This window comes from Hyposmocoma kahamanoa, unplaced genomic scaffold (assembly GCF_003589595.1).
Source record: "Hyposmocoma kahamanoa isolate Upper Pololo Valley unplaced genomic scaffold, ASM358959v1 68, whole genome shotgun sequence".
Classification (NCBI taxonomy): domain Eukaryota; kingdom Metazoa; phylum Arthropoda; class Insecta; order Lepidoptera; family Cosmopterigidae; genus Hyposmocoma; species Hyposmocoma kahamanoa.
Genome location: NW_020653856.1, coordinates 3206770 through 3224706, shown reverse-complemented (window position 1 = coordinate 3224706; position 17937 = coordinate 3206770). Strand labels below are relative to the sequence as shown.

At 38.3% G+C, this 17937-nt stretch overlaps 2 protein-coding genes across 2 annotated transcripts; one reads left to right on the top strand and one right to left on the bottom strand.

Annotated features, from left to right (window-relative positions):
- The first annotated feature begins 206 nt into the window (after nt 1-206).
- LOC113232299 (zonadhesin-like) lies at nt 207-17629 on the top strand. The gene is made up of 3 exons (XM_026466971.1): nt 207-341; nt 12876-13058; nt 17302-17629. Exons 1-3 carry the CDS (start codon nt 272-274, stop codon nt 17481-17483), a joined length of 435 nt encoding a protein of 144 aa, XP_026322756.1. The 5' UTR covers nt 207-271; the 3' UTR covers nt 17484-17629.
- Nucleotides 2762-7746, bottom strand: LOC113232300. The gene is made up of 3 exons (XM_026466972.1): nt 7285-7746; nt 3794-3935; nt 2762-3184 (listed from the first exon to the last, which is right to left on the bottom strand). Exons 1-3 carry the CDS (start codon nt 7346-7348, stop codon nt 3067-3069), a joined length of 324 nt encoding a protein of 107 aa, XP_026322757.1. The 5' UTR covers nt 7349-7746; the 3' UTR covers nt 2762-3066.
- Nucleotides 17630-17937: the final 308 nt, after the last annotated feature.

The following is a 17937-nucleotide window of genomic DNA, read 5'->3' as shown; positions in this document are numbered from 1 at the left end:
AGAAACACCTAAATAATAATGTAAAATATGTAAAAATAGAAACTACAGAAACCCGACACTTTTAGTTTCATTAAACGACAAAGACAGCTATATACGCAATTTCATATCGTTGTTCTTTTTCTGGAAAGTGTATAGCATACTTTATTACCAAATGAACAAACTTATCATTATATAAATATTGTCACGGGCAGGTATATAATATGTATACTGCCGTGCTACGGCCACATATAGTTTTCACACTGCGATAGTGACGGGTTTATTTGCAAAAAAGATGTATAAAGAACATATTTTATTTTTCGTTATTGGTTGGCTGGCTGTGGGATTTTTTGCTGCCGAAGAACGTAAGATTCTTTTTATTTTATATCGTCTAATTCCTTAACTTTAACCGACTTCAAAAAAGGAGGAGGTTCTTATTGGACTGTATTTTTTGTGTGTACATTACGTAATTACACATTTGTGAACCGATTTTTATGATTATTTTTTTGTTGGAAATAAGGTACTCGGTATTACTCACATTTAAATTTGAAGAAAATATTTCACCTCTAAGGGTGATAAAGTAGGGGATGAATCCGGTTTCGCGCACTTTCCGTTAACCGATTCCAATAAAACTTGGCAAATATGTGTAATTCCAATAAAAAGTCAATACAAGAAAACTTTTGAAGTTGGTTTATTTTAATAAAAAAAATTATAGGTGCTTGCAATCGTGGTGAAAAGATTTACCAATCCTGGTCTGCCACGCAGAGGTCCCGGGTTCGACTCCCGGGGCGGGAGAAATATTTGTAGTTATATTTATTTCTCTTGTTACTAAAAAAACTGGAATAAATCGATAGTTGCACTATCCTATATCCGATTTTCGATTTCGTCGTCGTTACGGAAAAATAATGGAATATAATTACTAATCTAATAATTACTAAATAAATTTTAAATAAAAAAACAAAATGTTCTATTACTTATTTAGTACCAATCGGTCCTGTTACTAATTTACTAATAATCAATCCAATTACTATTACGATATTGATCAACAATAAAAAAGCGTAGTATCGTAATCAAGAATCGAATTATTTCGATTACATTTTAATCGATTTTAAGGCTTTCGTGATTATTCACCAAATGGTTATCACTAGTAGAATTGCGACACGCTCGTCTACCACCAAAGACATGAGTACTCAGGAATTGATGGCTATAAGAACTTAGAGCTGATATAAATACTAAATAAGAAGTGAAAGCGCAACGCTTTGTGCGAATCCTTCCATCGTCTAGTCTCCTGGTGATGGAAAGGGGTAGGCAGAATTAAATCATGCTATTAATTAAATTTTTATTGAATTATTTTTTGTGAAATTACTCCACTAGTTTGTTATAATTATTAATACAAAGATCGAACACTCAGAAAAAATTCCTTCGATCCGGTCGGATTCGAACCGACGTCTTCTTGCATACCGTGCCAGACGCTATACCAACTAAGCCACGGAACGAACCAACGGACCTCACGAATTTTTCTATGTGCTTGCGTCGTGTCCTTTGTACTTCGTCTTTCAACGACTTTTTAGTCGAAGCGCCATCTATGAGATCATGCTATTAATTATTCTTTAAATCAACTTAATAATTATCATGAGACTAGTTTCTGAAATAAAAAACAATAATAACAATTAGTTTAAAAGTTATCATTATAGTCTTCTAACTATTCCTGATAAAATGTTAGCAAGAAACATTTCATTTGGGAAAAAAAAAATTAAGTATGAGATATAACTTCAACATAATACTAATCGTCTTCATGTGAGCAATTGCCGTCAGATAAATAATCTTGACCTTGTTTATCTGGTAAAGTTTATTACTAATGGTGCAATTCGGAAAGTTTTGTTTTTATGACATTAGTGAGCATTCGATTTCCATCTCACCTGGTGGTAAGTGACGATGAGGTACACCTAAATAATGCTTATTCTTATTATTAACTTTCGCTTTGAAATTACCTAAGTTACAACGTTCAGGGAATACGGGGAATAAATCGACAGGCAGAGAATTCCACTCATTAGCCGGTCTTCTAGCTTGGAATATCCACAACATAGGGGTGGAATTCAAGCCATCGTCTAGTCTCCTGGTGATGGAAAGGGGTAGTCAGAATTAAATCATTCAATTCCGCCTCACACTCTCCATTCTGTAGAATACCGATTGTTCAAGGCTCTGCAGCTTCGACTTTACTAAATTCGAGTGACCTATAAGCCTTGATACTATTTTCAAGTAAATCCAAGATGGTCAGTTGGTATTTAGCAGAGCCATCCCATATGTGGCAGCAGTACTCCGTACACGATCGGACTTGTACTTGGTACAGCTGAAGCAACGGTCCCGTGTGAACCTAGACTGTCTCTATTTACTGAACCGAGAGAAGGGAATTTCGGAGCGACTACGGGCTTCCTGGTAAGACCGGGGTAAGGCGGGCCACGCCCTCCGCCAATGATACGCTTTCAGGAACGTCTCTAAGCTGCAGAGATTGACATGTTTGTCAGCTCCGGTGTTGTGTGGCCGGGGCGTCTGTCTTTAATCGTAATCGTGGTTTTGTTTTACTTTTACAATCTTGTGATTATTACAATTAATACAATTGTAAGAACAGTATGCGATACGTGCTACTTTATAAGCGAACACTCCATTTTTAAAATATAAATAAATTAATTATAATTGTACTATTATTTGTAATGTAAATTAAATTTAATTTCGTTCTTAATATTTACTTCATTAATAATAATAATAATAATTTTCCGTTAATAAAATTCAATTTAATTGTGAATAAATAAAGAAACGTTTTATTTGTTTATTAAAACGCTGTTTAGGTAAAAATTTCGCTTACGATAAGCCGGTGGTCATGGCTCGATTGTAACACGGACTCGTCAACTTTATGTTTCAAAATGGCGTGTGCAATGACAGTATCCCTCAGATTTTTGCAATTTAAAGTGGCACTGCAATTGTTATGGGTAGGCGTATCACTTTCCATCAGGCGCACTGTCACTTTATACATAAAAATTAATGTTACAAATAATGGGAATTTTATTTTCGAAGTAATTTATTTATATACTACTAATCAAATCCGCCAAAACTATTGGGAAGATTGTCCATGAGGTTCATCAGTTTTGCATTGCGGCAGTTCACCGCCGGTATGCACGGACCCTTAGGATACGCCCGTACTGAGCCTTTCCTGAAATAGGTAAAGAGATTTATTAGGGTACACTAGTTACTTTTGGGTCTTGACATGTTAAAGCTCTTGTATTGATTTTTCACATACGTACATCACGCCTGTGTCCCACAGCGGTAGACAATGTGCTGCTGCCGTTAGTTGAAAGGGCGAATGTAACAAAAACTCAAAACCGAGGATATAATTTGCAAAGGTTTATTGAAATCGGTTAACGGAAAGTGGGTAAAATGCAACAAACCGGAAACCTCTAATTTGCCGCCCTTAGAGGTGGACTATTTTCTTCAAATTTAAATGGGGCCACTACTGAGGTACCCCCTTTCTAACAACAAAAGACTCATCGAAAACAACTGCCAATAAAAGCCATTTGAGGTCTCCTATCCTATCCTATCTTAAACGATTTTGTAAGCGTCAAACTAAAAATCTTGTTTAAAAAAGTACAACGTTCAGTTTTTCCACCCGATATATTGATGACATCAAGGCCATAGTTGGAAACCACTGGACAAAACTCGTAAGGGACCGGAAAAAACGGCGCTATAGAGAGTAGGCCTATACTCAGCAGAGGATGGAAACGGACTGAAATGATGAATCGAGTTATAATTAAATATAACATACCTGCAGAAACAATCGGCTTTGCAATGAGTCAACCGCTTCGGGGGACTGCGCACGCGATCCAAACCATCCTCTCGCTCCCAGCAGGTATACTCCTCGTAGAATACGCATGACCGATGGATTTCTTCATGGCCACATTGTCTCTCTGGAAATGATATAAAATATAACACAAAATTTTCTTACTACAACTTAAACAAAATTTTTTAAGAGGGAGCAGAGGAAAAATTCCTAATCTTCGATTTGATTTTAGAGGGGTATATCCACTTTAAAGTTAAAAATAAAATATTGTATAAGTAACTACACGATATATTCAAGCATAGAACCTAATCAGAAACATGAAACAATAAAGTTTCCTCGATAGATAAAAATCACGAAATGACCTCTAATTTTCACATTTTTTCGATTTATCCTCGAAATGCTACAGGTTATTAGGATAAAAATTAGATAATTAATTATATTTATGCATGATCCAGAACTGTCACTACGGATTTTTTTTTAATCCTTTAGTTTTAGATTTATTCCGCTAAAACGAATTTGGTAGTTTTAATGCGCAAAATTCAACATCTCCTGTCGCATGTCACGCGAACTTCAGGCATATATTTGTCTCACAAATGTGGGCGGAGCCAACGTCAAAACTTTTTTGGCATGCTCCCTCTATTTGCTATGTCAGCAAATTATATTTGAAATCAACGTTATCTATGTACTAGCGTACTAGATGCGGCGTCCCATACACATAGATTAAAAAGCAACAGAGTTTTATGACTACACGATAACAGAGTACGGATATGAATAAAATAGTTACTATGGCTACCATATGCAAATTTAAAAGAATATAAAAAAGACTAGGCTGTATGGTGTAAAGATTTTTGCCTTTCCACAAGGAAAAGTACATAACGTAATATCAATCATTTCAACAACTCGACTGTATTTTTTCTTTTACTTAATTTGTTTTCCTTTTTAGTAACAAAATAATTATAAACAGTTAGCGGAAGACCCCTGGATCAGAGCAAAATGAAATGTATTGTGCAACTAATAGCGACTTTGTTAGGGGCTTTACATTCATTACCTAACTATTTGGTAAACACTCAATACCATCTGCTTGCTAGCTCATTCCCAATAGGTATAAACTGTCACGTCTGCCCACGGTACCACGGCACTGATACTCTTTGACAACATTCAACACTAAAACAAAACATCATCACTATTGACAGTGTTTTGTTTGGAACGTTTGGAACAGTATGGAACATGTAGTTGCTGTGAAAGTTCTTGTTTATAGATTGAAGTTGTTGTTTGAAATCATCTTTTTGAATAGACACTACTCCTCATTCGCAAGCCAGATTCCTTTGAGTCGAATGACAAATTTAATATCATTGGTAGAATCAGTAGGAAACTCTAGGGTTTGGTGTTTGTAAATAGATATAATGTTTACATTTATCATTTACAATGTTTAATTGGCAATAATATTCACAACCCGATGGAGCTATCGTGTTTTTTGTAATTTAAGTACGCTGAAGCAGTACAATAACCTTCAGATTAAAATTATTATTTCACAATACTTTTAAACATGTAATATGTTGTGATTTGTCGAAGAGACTGTTAAGAGGGAGCAGAGGAAAAATTCCTAATCTTCGATTTGATTTTAGAGGGGTATATCCACTTTAAAGTTAAAAATAAAATATTGTATGAGTAACTACACGATATATTCAAGCATAGACATTAATCAGAAACATAAAACAATAAAGTTTCCTCGATAGATAAAAATCACGAAATGACCTCTAATTTTCACATTTTTTCGATTTATCCTCGAAATGCTACAGGTTATTAGGACAAAAATTAGAAAATTAATTATATTTATGCATGATCGACAACTGTCACTACGGATTTTTTTTTTAATCCCTTTAGTTTTAGAGTTATTCCGCTAAAACGAATTTGGTACTTTTAATGTGCAAAATTCAACATCTCCTGTCGCATAACACGCGAACTTCAGGCATATATTTGTTTCACAAATTTGGGAGGAGCCAACGTCAAAACTTTTTTGGCATGAGAGCTCTTACGAACAGTATGTTTATTTTGTTTGCCGTATCAAAATTGTATATCATATTTTTCATAGAATATTTCGACTCATCCGAAGAACAGAGTCCGATGTGAATACATAGCGAAAAGAGAATAAGTACGTTACGACAATAATTTCGTTATTCAAACTAAGGCCTATGTAAAGGTGTTTTGAGAATTCATATATCGTATTTCGTTTCGGAAATATAAAACCGAACAACGGTCGAACAGACATCCACAGCGAAGAAGAACGAACGAAATGTACTATGTCCTGAGAACAAATAGTCTCGCACATAGATCTTTGTTCTACGGATGAATCGATTTGTATGGTCTGCAATTATTTCTTTCGTGACTTTTGTGTTTGTCCATGGCACTCGCCTGCCAAAAGCCTGTATGGCTTTCCCTAGTGCGGGGCTGTGAGCGTCCCGCTATCTGTGCGTTTAAAATGAATATGAATAAAATAACAGCAAGTGAAGAAAATTTGACACATATCCGACATTGACAATCGCCCGATAGTGGCTGATGGGGCAGCCGGCGGCGCGGCGCGTCGTTAAACTACTGGGCAATTTTCAAATTTTTATAAGAATATTTAAAGAGAAATATCTCCATATAAAAATTATGTGCAAATTAGATATTTTATTCTTAAATATTTTTATTCTTCGTTTTAGTCTGTGATTTTAGCCTGTTTTCAGAATTTTATATGATCAGGTAAAGTACATCCTATCGGGTAACAAATTAGCACATTCTTTAGACAATATCCTTGGGTCTATCGTATATTTTTTGTAAGACCATTATTTAATAGTAACTTCCTAAACTATTTGATCTAGCAAAACAGTTTTTCCCGCTTCTCTTCCAGTGACTCATCTTAAGACGCGAGTTGACGTCTATTTACATAATTGTTTCACCTGATAAACGTCACGTCAAAAATATCGTCACAAAGATCGGTTTTAAATTAATATAAACCAATTATTTTTTCCCAACGGCTTGAAGCACGAGTAAAAATCCAATACAAATATATTTTATCTTCCCTTTTTACATTAGGAAGTTTTCGCTTCTGTCTTCTGGATATTCATCATGATTCAGCCACATGACGCCCACTGCTGGGCATAGGCCTCCCACAACGATCTCCACGACGATCGGTCCTGCGTTGTCCGCATCCATCGGCTTCCCGCGACCTTTACCAGATCGTCGGTCTACCTGGTGGGGGCCTAACCACTGAGCGTCGTCCGGTGCGCGGTCGCCATTGAAGAATCTTTCCGCCCCAGCGGCCATCGGTTCTCCTAGCAATGTGTCCCGCCCACTGCGGTTATTCTCCTACGGATTTCCTCATTTCTGATTCTATCACGTAGAGCTCTCCATTGTCCGTTGAGTGACCTTGAACCTTCTTATGAGGCCCATAGCTTCTGGACAATTGTGAAATAAGATAAAAGGTATGTACTTACTGATCATGACGCCACAAGCACATTGCAGAAGCAAGAAAACCATGAACAACGTAATTTGTTTCATATTTTCCCATTACATTAGAAACCACGTCGTTACAGAGGAATTCACTGTATTGCTCGAATGGCTTTTAACACGTGGAAATGGTTGATAAGGAGTAATTGGTCAATCCAAACGAGTAATCGATTTGCAAATTTCTTTGATCATTTAATGTTTCCAATTGCCATAACTTTGTTACCGCGTGGAAAATAAATTGTCGAGAGATTTAAGAGAGTCGACGAACTATCCGCCATCAATAGCGATCGAAGCCAAGTAGATTTTGTTAATTTTCCATGACATGTTATTATGACCACCGTTTAATGTTTATAGTATGAACAGCTCATTGTTTTACGAATTTATCAATAATTTTAATGCTTAATATAACAGCTAATGTAGACTGTAATTATTGGATTCCAGCGCTGACAAAATGTAAACGTGTTTCAATCGAGTACTTATTTAACTTTTGCCATACGCATGCGTCCGAAGTTCTGTAATTATTGACATACAGCCCTTTTATTCCATCCTCTAAGCATACAACCACAGACAAAAAATGCAATACTTTCTGGACTCTTATATTTTTTAATTTTAGTGAAGCGAATTGCTCTTTAGCTCCGATATTTATGGAGCCAACAGATTATGTAACGAAGACTGTTCAAGTTGATAAATTATGGAACCTGTCTAATAAATTATAATGAAATGAATAGAGAGAGAATAACTTACAAATAATTAGAATAAATTCTTATTGTTTATTATAATGAATCGTCGGATTCTTCTCCATATGAACGGTAATCATCACTTGAATCCTCATTAACATTAATTACTAATTCTTGAATACACAAATTGTTAAGCGCAACATTACGATCCCGTATAGACAATATTACGAGTATCTTCTTTTTTGAACCCGATCACATTTACGATTAAAACTACTTCATAATTCGAGCTGTCAAAGTATAGGGTATTTTTTTATAATATCAAGTGACGAGACGAAGTCGTGCCGTTAGTGGTAAACAACACGCCAGCCCACAGCAGTTACAGTGCCACTCAGAGCTTTAAATATCTGATCTGAGGAGCACTGCCACTAATTCCGTGACCCTGAGACGTAACTTGACAAGTCTCATGTGCTTGTAGGTAATTTTACCGGCACCCTTACCGTCAAAACCGAAACGCAGTAATGTGCCGCACATTACGCTTACCAACAACGACTTGTTCGTCCCGCCTCGAAAGTCTACAACAAACTTCTACAAATATAATAAGCAACAATTGTATAGAATTTACGATTTTTTTGTTAATGATAATTCGCACCCATGGTGTAATGATGCCACATCTCCAAAATCACAAGTGAGAGGTTTAAAGATTTTACGAACGAAACTAATCGATAATTTTTATGCTTAAACAGGGGAACTATAAAAATTTACATTACGTAATTTGTTTCATGCAGTTTGCATTATTTTTAAGATTTTTATGCGTTAAAGGCACTATTGTAATATATGCAATAACTGCCTGCGTTGCCGAACCATTTTACCATGCCGATCGGCTACGCTGAAGTAGAAATGGAAAAAACTACTTAATTTTATAAACGTTTTTATAAACGACGCTTTTTATTTTTAAGCTTAAAAAATCGTTTAGAAAAAGTTTAAGCGCATAGACATTCACGTTAAAAAAAGCTTGCAACGCTGTGTTGATAGCGAAAAGTAAGAGTAGATCATTATAGGTTTTAAGTTAGGTAAATTTAGGAAATGAAACTATTTTTCCGGATTTAAATCGCGTTTTTTTCAAACAAACCGACGTTTCGGACCCTTTACAGGTACCATGGTCACGGTTGACTGAGGTGGTCTGTACCACCTCTCTCACCTCTTCAACCAGTTATGTCTAATGTTGATGCAAACCACCCTATTTTTTCACTATACTTACAATAGTTATTAATTAAATACCTTATTTTTAATTTTACAAAGAAAACATTCCAATTTACGCTATATTAAGTTTTACAAATTATTTTATTGAATGAATTTTTATTAAGTTCAATTTATTATTAATTATTAATAGAAATTAGAATAAACTAAAACATATTAATTAGTACTGCAGTCTTATGTCTGTTAGGGATTTTTCATTAGAGGAAATACTGGATCCCAAACTGGTGGTACGAAGAAACCATCTTCCCTGTTGAAATTAGGATGTTTTTTAATTTCAATGGCCTCTCGCAGCATCCTGGGTAGATAACGGACTTCTTTTGCAAGGACCTGGGGTTTGTCAAACTTCATTGAATGTGTAGGTTTATCCATGACATACTCGCAGGCTGCAGACTTGTTTACGCGACGGTGTTTGACATCAGCTATATGTTCTTTGACGCGGGTACAAATACTTCGCTTTGTTTGTCCAATATAAGAGAGACCGCACTCACAGTCAAGCTTGTAAACTCCTGCATCCTGTAACGGGGTGTTACATTTCACAGGTCTCCGGTGCACTTGCTGGACGCATGAGTGCGTAGCTCTAAAACCAAACTGTTCGCGGAGGAGATTGTGGGATGAGGTGGGAGGATGTGGGAAGGCTTGGTGGGTGGGCTCGAGCCCTTCTAGAAGCTTTTCCCATCGACTTTGACGTACCTCGTCCATACGCGTCTTTACGTCCCTCTGTAAAGCCCGCAGGAAACGGCGGTTTTCGTCAGTGGGGTAAGAGTCGTAAGCACTAGTGGCTGCGTTCTTTTCCGCTAGAAGGGCACGCACATCCTCCGGTAGGTTCCAGCGATGGTCGTCCGTTGCCAGTGCTGGCTGGGAGCTGTTACAAACGGCGGTTTGAATGTGTTCCTCTAGACGATCAATAGCACAGTTGGCGTCTACGACTGAAGAAATCTCGTCCGGAATCTGAACTAGGTGTTCAGACTCGAGGAAATTGAGGTCATGACTCAACTTTCCCCAGCCCAACACCGATTTAACGGGGGCGCAAGGGTCAGGGGGTGGGGGGTTCTATGTCCGAACGAGGGGAGAGGTGAAGGAGAACAGGGCGGTGATCCGTAACTAATTCATGAACGGCTTGGATTGAGTCTAATCTAAGGTTAATTATTTTGAATAAAGCTACGTCTAGGATGTCGGGGCGGTAATTTACGTTATGCGGATAGTGGGTGGGCTCTAAGGGTGCAATTATATCGAAATGCATGGATTCGGATAGTGTCATGAGCATGTTACCGCGCGGGTTGGTGGTGTTACAATTCCATGCAGTATTTTTGGCGTTAAAGTTGCCAGTCAGAATTACAGAATCTCCTAGGGAAAAGAGGGCTTGCAGATCTTCGCGAATTAGCGGTCGGGAAGTATCAGGGGACAGGTAGGCCGAAATGAGGGTAATCGGTGGGTGATGATTCGATGTACGTTGTAGGGGGTGGGTCGAGAGGGATGCAGTGAAGTGAACGTTTGTAGTATATAATGGTACTGCCGAGGGGAGAGTTTAATCTATCATTGCGGACCGCGCAATAGTTTTCAAACATCCCCATGTTCGAGTTCGAGCGGAGGGTTTTAAGAAGGTTTCTTGAATTAACAGGTCATCGAGTTGGTGGTCTATGAGGACGGTTCGAACTTCATCGCGTTGGCTCGATAAGCCATCCGCGTTAAAAAAGGCTAGCTTTGCTGATCGTGTCTTGACTCTCCTCCTACTGTTTAATAAATCCATTTAGAGAGAGAACGAAGAAGTGGAGAATTTGCTTAGTGACTCTACGAGCGAGCTGAAACGGGACATGGCTTGAAGACGCGCAGTGCCGTTTCTGTCGGTGGCTCGGAGGAGCGTGGCTAGATTTTTAACTTCGAAAACATCGAAGGTGCTAACAAAGTGGCTCACGAGGGCCAGGTCGTCCTTAAGGGCGTGAGTCAGTGGTGGTATCGGCGCGGGGGGGCGTGGAACGTTCGCGGTAGGTCGATGCGCAGAAGGCGCTGGCTATGGTTTTGCCTTAGGGGTCGCGGAGGCGATGGGGCTTGCCTGCTTCGGAGTGGCGGGCGCAGGGGTGTTGGCGCGAGGGATTACCCACGGTGATTGGGGCAATAGTGGGGCTGAGGGAGCAGGGCTGATGGCCGGGAAGTCGCGGATGGACATAAGGGGCTTCGGTTGTGCCCTAGCCTGCTGATGGGCCGCAGTGCGCGCCGCCACCTTGTGGTTAGGGCGGAGGGCCTAGCACAGCCGCGATAGTTCGCGGTGTGGGACTCCCCACACAGAACACACCGAGGAGGCTCGGTGCACTGGGACTTGTCTTTAGGCCTAGAGCAGGCTGAAGTCGCGTGGAAGTCTGCGCATTTTACGCAGCGGGGTTGCGAGCGGTAACTACGGGCCGCGTGACCGTACAGTTGACAGTTGTGGCCAATGCCACGTTTGCGCGGAGGCTCAACGGTTAAGCCGGTGAGTTGGCAGCAGGTAGTCAGGTTGAAGACCTTCTTACCTTCGGGTGTGAGGGGAGGACGGCGAGCACAATGTCGTATGGTTCGCGGGAAAGGCTTTTTGTACATTCGGTGAACCTCATGTAATACAGGGAGGTTTTGGGATTTGAGGTCCGCGGCGATGACCTCTGTATCTAGCTTCTTTGGGAGCCCGCAGATGACAACGCGGAGTACGCGTTCCTCGGGGAGCACGTAGGTGTAGTAGTTTACACTCATGTCATTTAAAAGACGGGTAAGGCGGCGATGGTCCGACGACGATTGGATCTTGACATTGATGCCAATCCAGAGAAGACAAAACGAAGAAAACGAAGGCGGGGCACGACCGGGCGAGCGGTCGGACGAGCGGAGCAGGTACCTGAAACACAACCGACTGGGATGACTGACAGTGATCGAGTGCATCATGCACCGTCTGCTACAAAACAAGCTTCTTTAATACCTTATATGGTAGTTTACTGAACACTTCAATAGCGCTTTCTATTTTGATCCCAACGCCATCTACCAGTAAGGCGAGGTTACTAATAATTCTTGTACGTGGTGTTACAGTCCATTTGTTTAGGTACTTAACTAAATGTAAACAATTGTGATACATCTTTTTATTGAAACATATCTACTTTAGAAATCAACAGGTATAAAAATAGGCATGCAATTTCATATGAACCTAAGTATTTGTATTTTGTATTTGAAGGCAATATATATATTTCATTAAATAGACATCTCAAGATTGTTTACAATTAGTTAAGTGCCTAAACAAGTGGACTTTCATTGTGATTTTTTAAGAAATAAAAATCATAACTAATTTTATTTGTTATATGGAAAAGCTGAGGCTGTCTAGTTGTGTTTGCAAAACATATATCGTTAAAAATATATCATAACATTTAAAAATACACAACCAACCAAATGACTATCATCTTTTCCATTGTAACACGAAATGTAGACAGATAGCAAAAAATGCACTGGAATTAATATTGTTTTTCATACATATATAAAATAATTGTGATTCTACTTAGGATACGATGATAAATGAGTAAGAAGTCCCTTGATAATCAACCGGATCCCGTGAAGTGTCTTCAGAAGAATCCATCAGACTTTTTGTACTGTGTGACATTACCATATTTTTATCACGTAAAACAAATAATTTCCAGATGACTGCCCACCTAACGAAGAATTCTATCCGTGTACTACTGCCTGCCCCCCCAACTGTATGCACCCTGAGACTGACGTAGTCTGCACCAAACAGTGCGTCATAGGCTGCGACTGCAAGCCAGGCTATTTGAGGAATCGTTTCAAGATTTGTATAGAAGCTGATAGTGTTGAGTGCATTAAAGGTAAGTGACAATCCCGGAATACCATCTTTCTTTTTTGACAAGTCGTACGTCTGATGGTAAGTGACATGCCTACCCATAACAGTTGCAGTACTCAGAGCCTAAAATCCTTAATTAAAATACTCTATTCTTTGCAAATAAACATTTGTACACATTTCGATGGCTTTCCAGAATAAAAGAGAAGATACCAAATCACCCAAATCATTAGGAGGATGGTTTAAAATTAACTACGGAATATCTAATAATCTTGTAGTAGCAGTAGAGCTACTTGTGAACGAGTTTGTCCAAGGAAGTACTGCCACCTTACTGATTTCTGCAGCCAAGCGGTCGTGTGAGCTGGCGACATTACAGGCACATGGGACTTGTCAACTTGTCTCAAGGTGACGGGCGCAGTGGCAGTGTTCAGATCTTTGCGATTTAAAGCTCTGAGTGGCACTGCAAATATTGTGGACAGGCGTGTAGTTTACCACCAAGATGTTGCAAAAAAAAATCTAAATCATCAGGAAGATAATTTAAAAACAACTGCAGAATATTTAGAATGCAAAGCAAACAAATTGTACACAGGTTCATGTTCTCATTCTGTGATTATTTAAACCGTTGACTTACAAATAAATGGACGACGGGTCTAATACAAAAACCACGAAAAAAATGTCCCAAGTCAACCTATTCGAAATTTAAATTGTAATGTCATCGCAGTATCACGCTGTCAGTAGAACAAATGAAGACTAAAGCGGAGTGTCGCGCTCTGTATACGATTTTAGCGCCTTACAAGTGCGGACACTTTTTAGCGCGGACCCGACGTCCATATAATTGTAAGTCAATGATTTAAACAATAAAAAGCGTGGTGTCATTTTTACAATAAAATTTACTTCTTTCGTATAAGACAAAAATGAACTATTTTAGTTTAGATCTACTCAACTGCAAGAGCCATTTTCCACGGGTCAATACTATGCATTTTCGTCATCCAAGTACGCAGAAGTTGTACAAAATAAGCTACAATATAAAGTTTCAAAAATCCGAGGGTCATCGCCACTGCACCTGTCATTCTGAGACATAACGTTGACAAGGCCCACTTTAAAGGCACGTTGTATGGAGGCAGTAGAGGCGTGCGCCTCATATAGGCAAAGGCACTGCCTACCCTACCAAAAAATAACACTCATAATACCGAATTCTGCTCTAATATTCTCCGATTAATACTTAATTCATTTATTTTCTCTCCGAAAACTCCGTATGAATAGGTTTTATGCACTACATTTACACGTGATGCACACAAATACACGACATAATTTTCCATACAAAATCAAGTCCGGCCGGATTTGATTCATTCGTTCAAAACAATAAGGCATAAGTTATCATGTAAGTCGCAGTCTTTCTAGGATATTACGCGGTACATGATGGCTCGTTGTGATGCCGCCGTGCATGCGCGAAGGTACATAGGGCGCACTATAAGTTTCCGGAACTAGCCACTTACATAAACAATATTTAAAAAGTATAACAATATTTGAAAATGGAACTCTTTGGCTGTAGAATACAGTTTGTTTCATCTGACTGTCACTTGTTTTTACATTGTGGCGTCACTTTAGTAATTGGTTGTCTACATCTCCATGGATTTAACTCGTGAAAATTGTCATAGTATGATTTTCTATGATTTTAAGCGTAATCTAACAGCTTAGCGGAGCTTAGCTTGGCTTCGAACTGCTTTTGACGATGAAGCACCATGCAAGACGACTATTTGTAGCTGGTTTGCACAATTTAAACGCGGTCGTGTGAATGACGAATTTCGTGATGATCGCCCGTCCACTGCTGTGAACAACAAAAACATGCTATGCGCCGTATGATCAAAACAGACAGGCATGTGACATACTATGAGATTCGGGCATCTTTAGGCATAGGCAAGAGTCAAATACAATCAATACTACTCAAACATTTGGGTGTGAAAAAGCTGTGCTCTCGGTGAATCCCACACAATTTGACTGAGGCTCATAAAACGGATCGCGTCACTTGGTGCAATGACAAGCTTACCAGATTCAACGAAGGGGAAATCAGCTGGATTGACGAAACATGGATTTATAGTTACGATCCCAAAACAAAGCAGCAATAAGCCGAAACCAACCAAAGTGGCGCGCGTACAAAGTGCCTCGAAGCGGATGATTGCTTCTTTTTTCAATAAAACTGGACACGTGGCTACTGTTGCTGTGGCTACTGTTTCGTTGTATCGTGAATAGTGATTGGTACACGACCCTTTGTTTGCCGGAAGTTATTGACAAACTCCGCAAAAATAAATAAAATCTTGCACCACGATAATGCGAGTTCTCACACGGCCAGACAGACAAATGAATCTTTGAAGGTGAACAATGTTGACCTTATGAGCCATCCCGCGTACAGTCCCGATCTGGTACCCTGTGACTTTTATTTATTTCCAAAAATTAAGAACCAGTTACGCGGTCAACGATTTTCGTCACCTGACGAGGCTGTCGAAGAATATGAAAAGTATGTTTCAGAGATTGTCTCGGAGGAGTGGCATAAATGTTTTTAAAATTAGTTCATTCGTATGAAAAGGTGCATTAACGCTAACGGAGAATATTTTGAGAAACAATAAATTCATTTCTGACCGTATAAAGCATTTATTTCTTATTCGTTCCGGAAACTTTTAGTACACCCCACGTATTATAAGATGAAATGTGATAAGTAGTTGTTTTGTTTTGCTATTACTATGTAATTTTGGCACGTCCTGTTTTACCAACTTTAATCGCCATAATTTTGTTTTTTGCTGTGACCCCGGTGTGACCCTATTTGTAAAGTATTTTGTTTTTATGTAATTTTCTTACTTTATTCATATAATTTCTTGTGAGATTGTGTCATAATTCAATAAATATGTGTTTTAGAGGTGACGGTCGTGTTGATTGTGTGTGTTCTCGAAAGTTAATTAACGGCGATTTTAACAAGTTCCCTTTTAATGGTAAACTAAAAGTAGTTAAGAAAGGGCGATGTGTACCCGACTTACAGTTATCTCAAACTAAAGACAATGTAACTCGTTAATTCCACAATTCATTTATTATAATGTTTAGTTGGCTGACATCCAGTAAGCCAACTAAACATTGTGCACACTTATAGATTGTTTTGTGTTTCTTGTATTTTGTCCACAAACTCTCAAAATGTTTTGAATGACACCGGTTATGTCGATCTAAAAGAACTCTTCAGCTAAAAAACACGGCACAATAACATTGTAATTCACACAGGAACACACTTGATTTGATTTTGATAAGTGCTTAATTTTTTTGCTTTTTTTAATAGTTTTTTTTTGTGCCTATCCCAACTAAAAACCGTGTGCACGCCACTGGGAGGCAGTACTTCCCTGGACGAACTCTATCACGAGTTATACTGCTACTAATTATGTATGGAGGATGACTTGTGGCATGCCAATTGGTTTTGTTATGACATTATTTTGAAAAGGCCCATGACCGTTCCGCAGCAATGTAACTCGAGCAGGAGAACACGAGGCACTTTATTACGCGCGCATCGTTGTCACAATAGAACACCCATTTTGATAATATTTTTTTAGATCTATTGCCATCCCCAAAACTGAACCACCGCCAATTTAAAATTGGCAACTGATCCCCTCTATATATTTCAAGTCCCAACGGATCCCCTCATTGTATTTGTAAGATAAATACAGCCAAGAGAAAAATAAGTTTTGAAATCAAACAATAATTTATTGAGGAATTATGAGCAAATGTTACAGATTATCATAGACAATAATTTTTTTTGTTACATGTCATTAATATTGGCATATTGCAAATCACAAGTAACATAAATCAGTCTTGAATTTACAATTAGGTTAATGTTATGATTATCACATATAATGGTATACATTTTCTTGATGAGATAGATACATTTTCTTATTGAAAGTACCACAGTATCTACCAAAAATAAACTTGGAACTACCAGGGTATCAGGTGGGAACAGAAAATACTAAATTATTCTTGATCCACTGCCGATCCGATGGGAATAGAAAATAATTTAATACGGAACAGATCCCCAGGGGTTAAGTATGGGGATCAAATGGGAATAAGCCTTTATTTTATCATTTGTAGATGTTGCTTGATGCTGAAACGCGCCATGATGATTTGTCTTTAGTGACTGATAAAAGTAGCCTCATAAACATGGCCGCTATGAACTATCTAACACTAAAATACGTTAACTAATATGTGTGAATAAAAATTGTGTAAAACACTTTTCTTTCCAGAACAATGTGTAAATGAGAACGAAGTATTCGACAACTGTAGGAAAGAATGCCAGCCAACTTGCGCAGATCGTAAACCAATTTGCCATTATAACTGCGCCGCGGGGTGCGTTTGCGCGCCAGGATTCATACGTGACGATAAAGGAGTTTGTATTCGTGTCGAGGATTGCCCGAAGAGTAATTAATTCTACTGATCCCGGGCTACTGGAAAATTAAATGTTATTAACAGGATTATGCATTTCTCTTCTACTATAAATAATAAATAATGTTGAGTAAATAAGATATGGAAATCCATTTAAATAACAATAATTTACCGAAAGTACTAAGATCTGAGAAAAACATGTTAATAACCAATAAAATGTAATAAACGTATCGGAATTTTTAAATAACAAATCCCTAAATTCCCTGTCTAATTTTTCACATTAGTATACATTGACGTTATTCATATAATGATATTAGGTTGACATCTAGTTACCATTAAAATTGATCCATGTAAATATCACCGCAATTAATTTACTGACCGACTTATTAAAACCGTGTGTGCACGCCCATGTAATATTATTGAAAAAGAAACATGTTACACCTGGTTTAGTCTGTCGAAGTGCATTGAGTGAATGTATAATACACCTTCAATATTTG

Bases quoted from the DNA above. Each gene is read 5' to 3' on its own strand.
- LOC113232300 (XM_026466972.1), bottom strand. From the start codon at position 7,348: ATGAAACAAATTACGTTGTTCATGGTTTTCTTGCTTCTGCAATGTGCT. The intron at 3,936-7,284 runs GTAAGTACATAC...TATCATTTCCAG, and splicing joins TGCTTGTGGCGTCATGATCA to AGAGACAATGTGGCCATGAA. The intron at 3,185-3,793 runs GTATGTTATATT...TACCTATTTCAG, and splicing joins AAAGCCGATTGTTTCTGCAG to GAAAGGCTCAGTACGGGCGT.
- LOC113232299 (XM_026466971.1), top strand. From the start codon at position 272: ATGTATAAAGAACATATTTTATTTTTCGTTATTGGTTGGCTGGCTGTG. The intron at 342-12,875 runs GTAAGATTCTTT...AATAATTTCCAG, and splicing joins ATTTTTTGCTGCCGAAGAAC to ATGACTGCCCACCTAACGAA. The intron at 13,059-17,301 runs GTAAGTGACAAT...TTTTCTTTCCAG, and splicing joins TAGTGTTGAGTGCATTAAAG to AACAATGTGTAAATGAGAAC.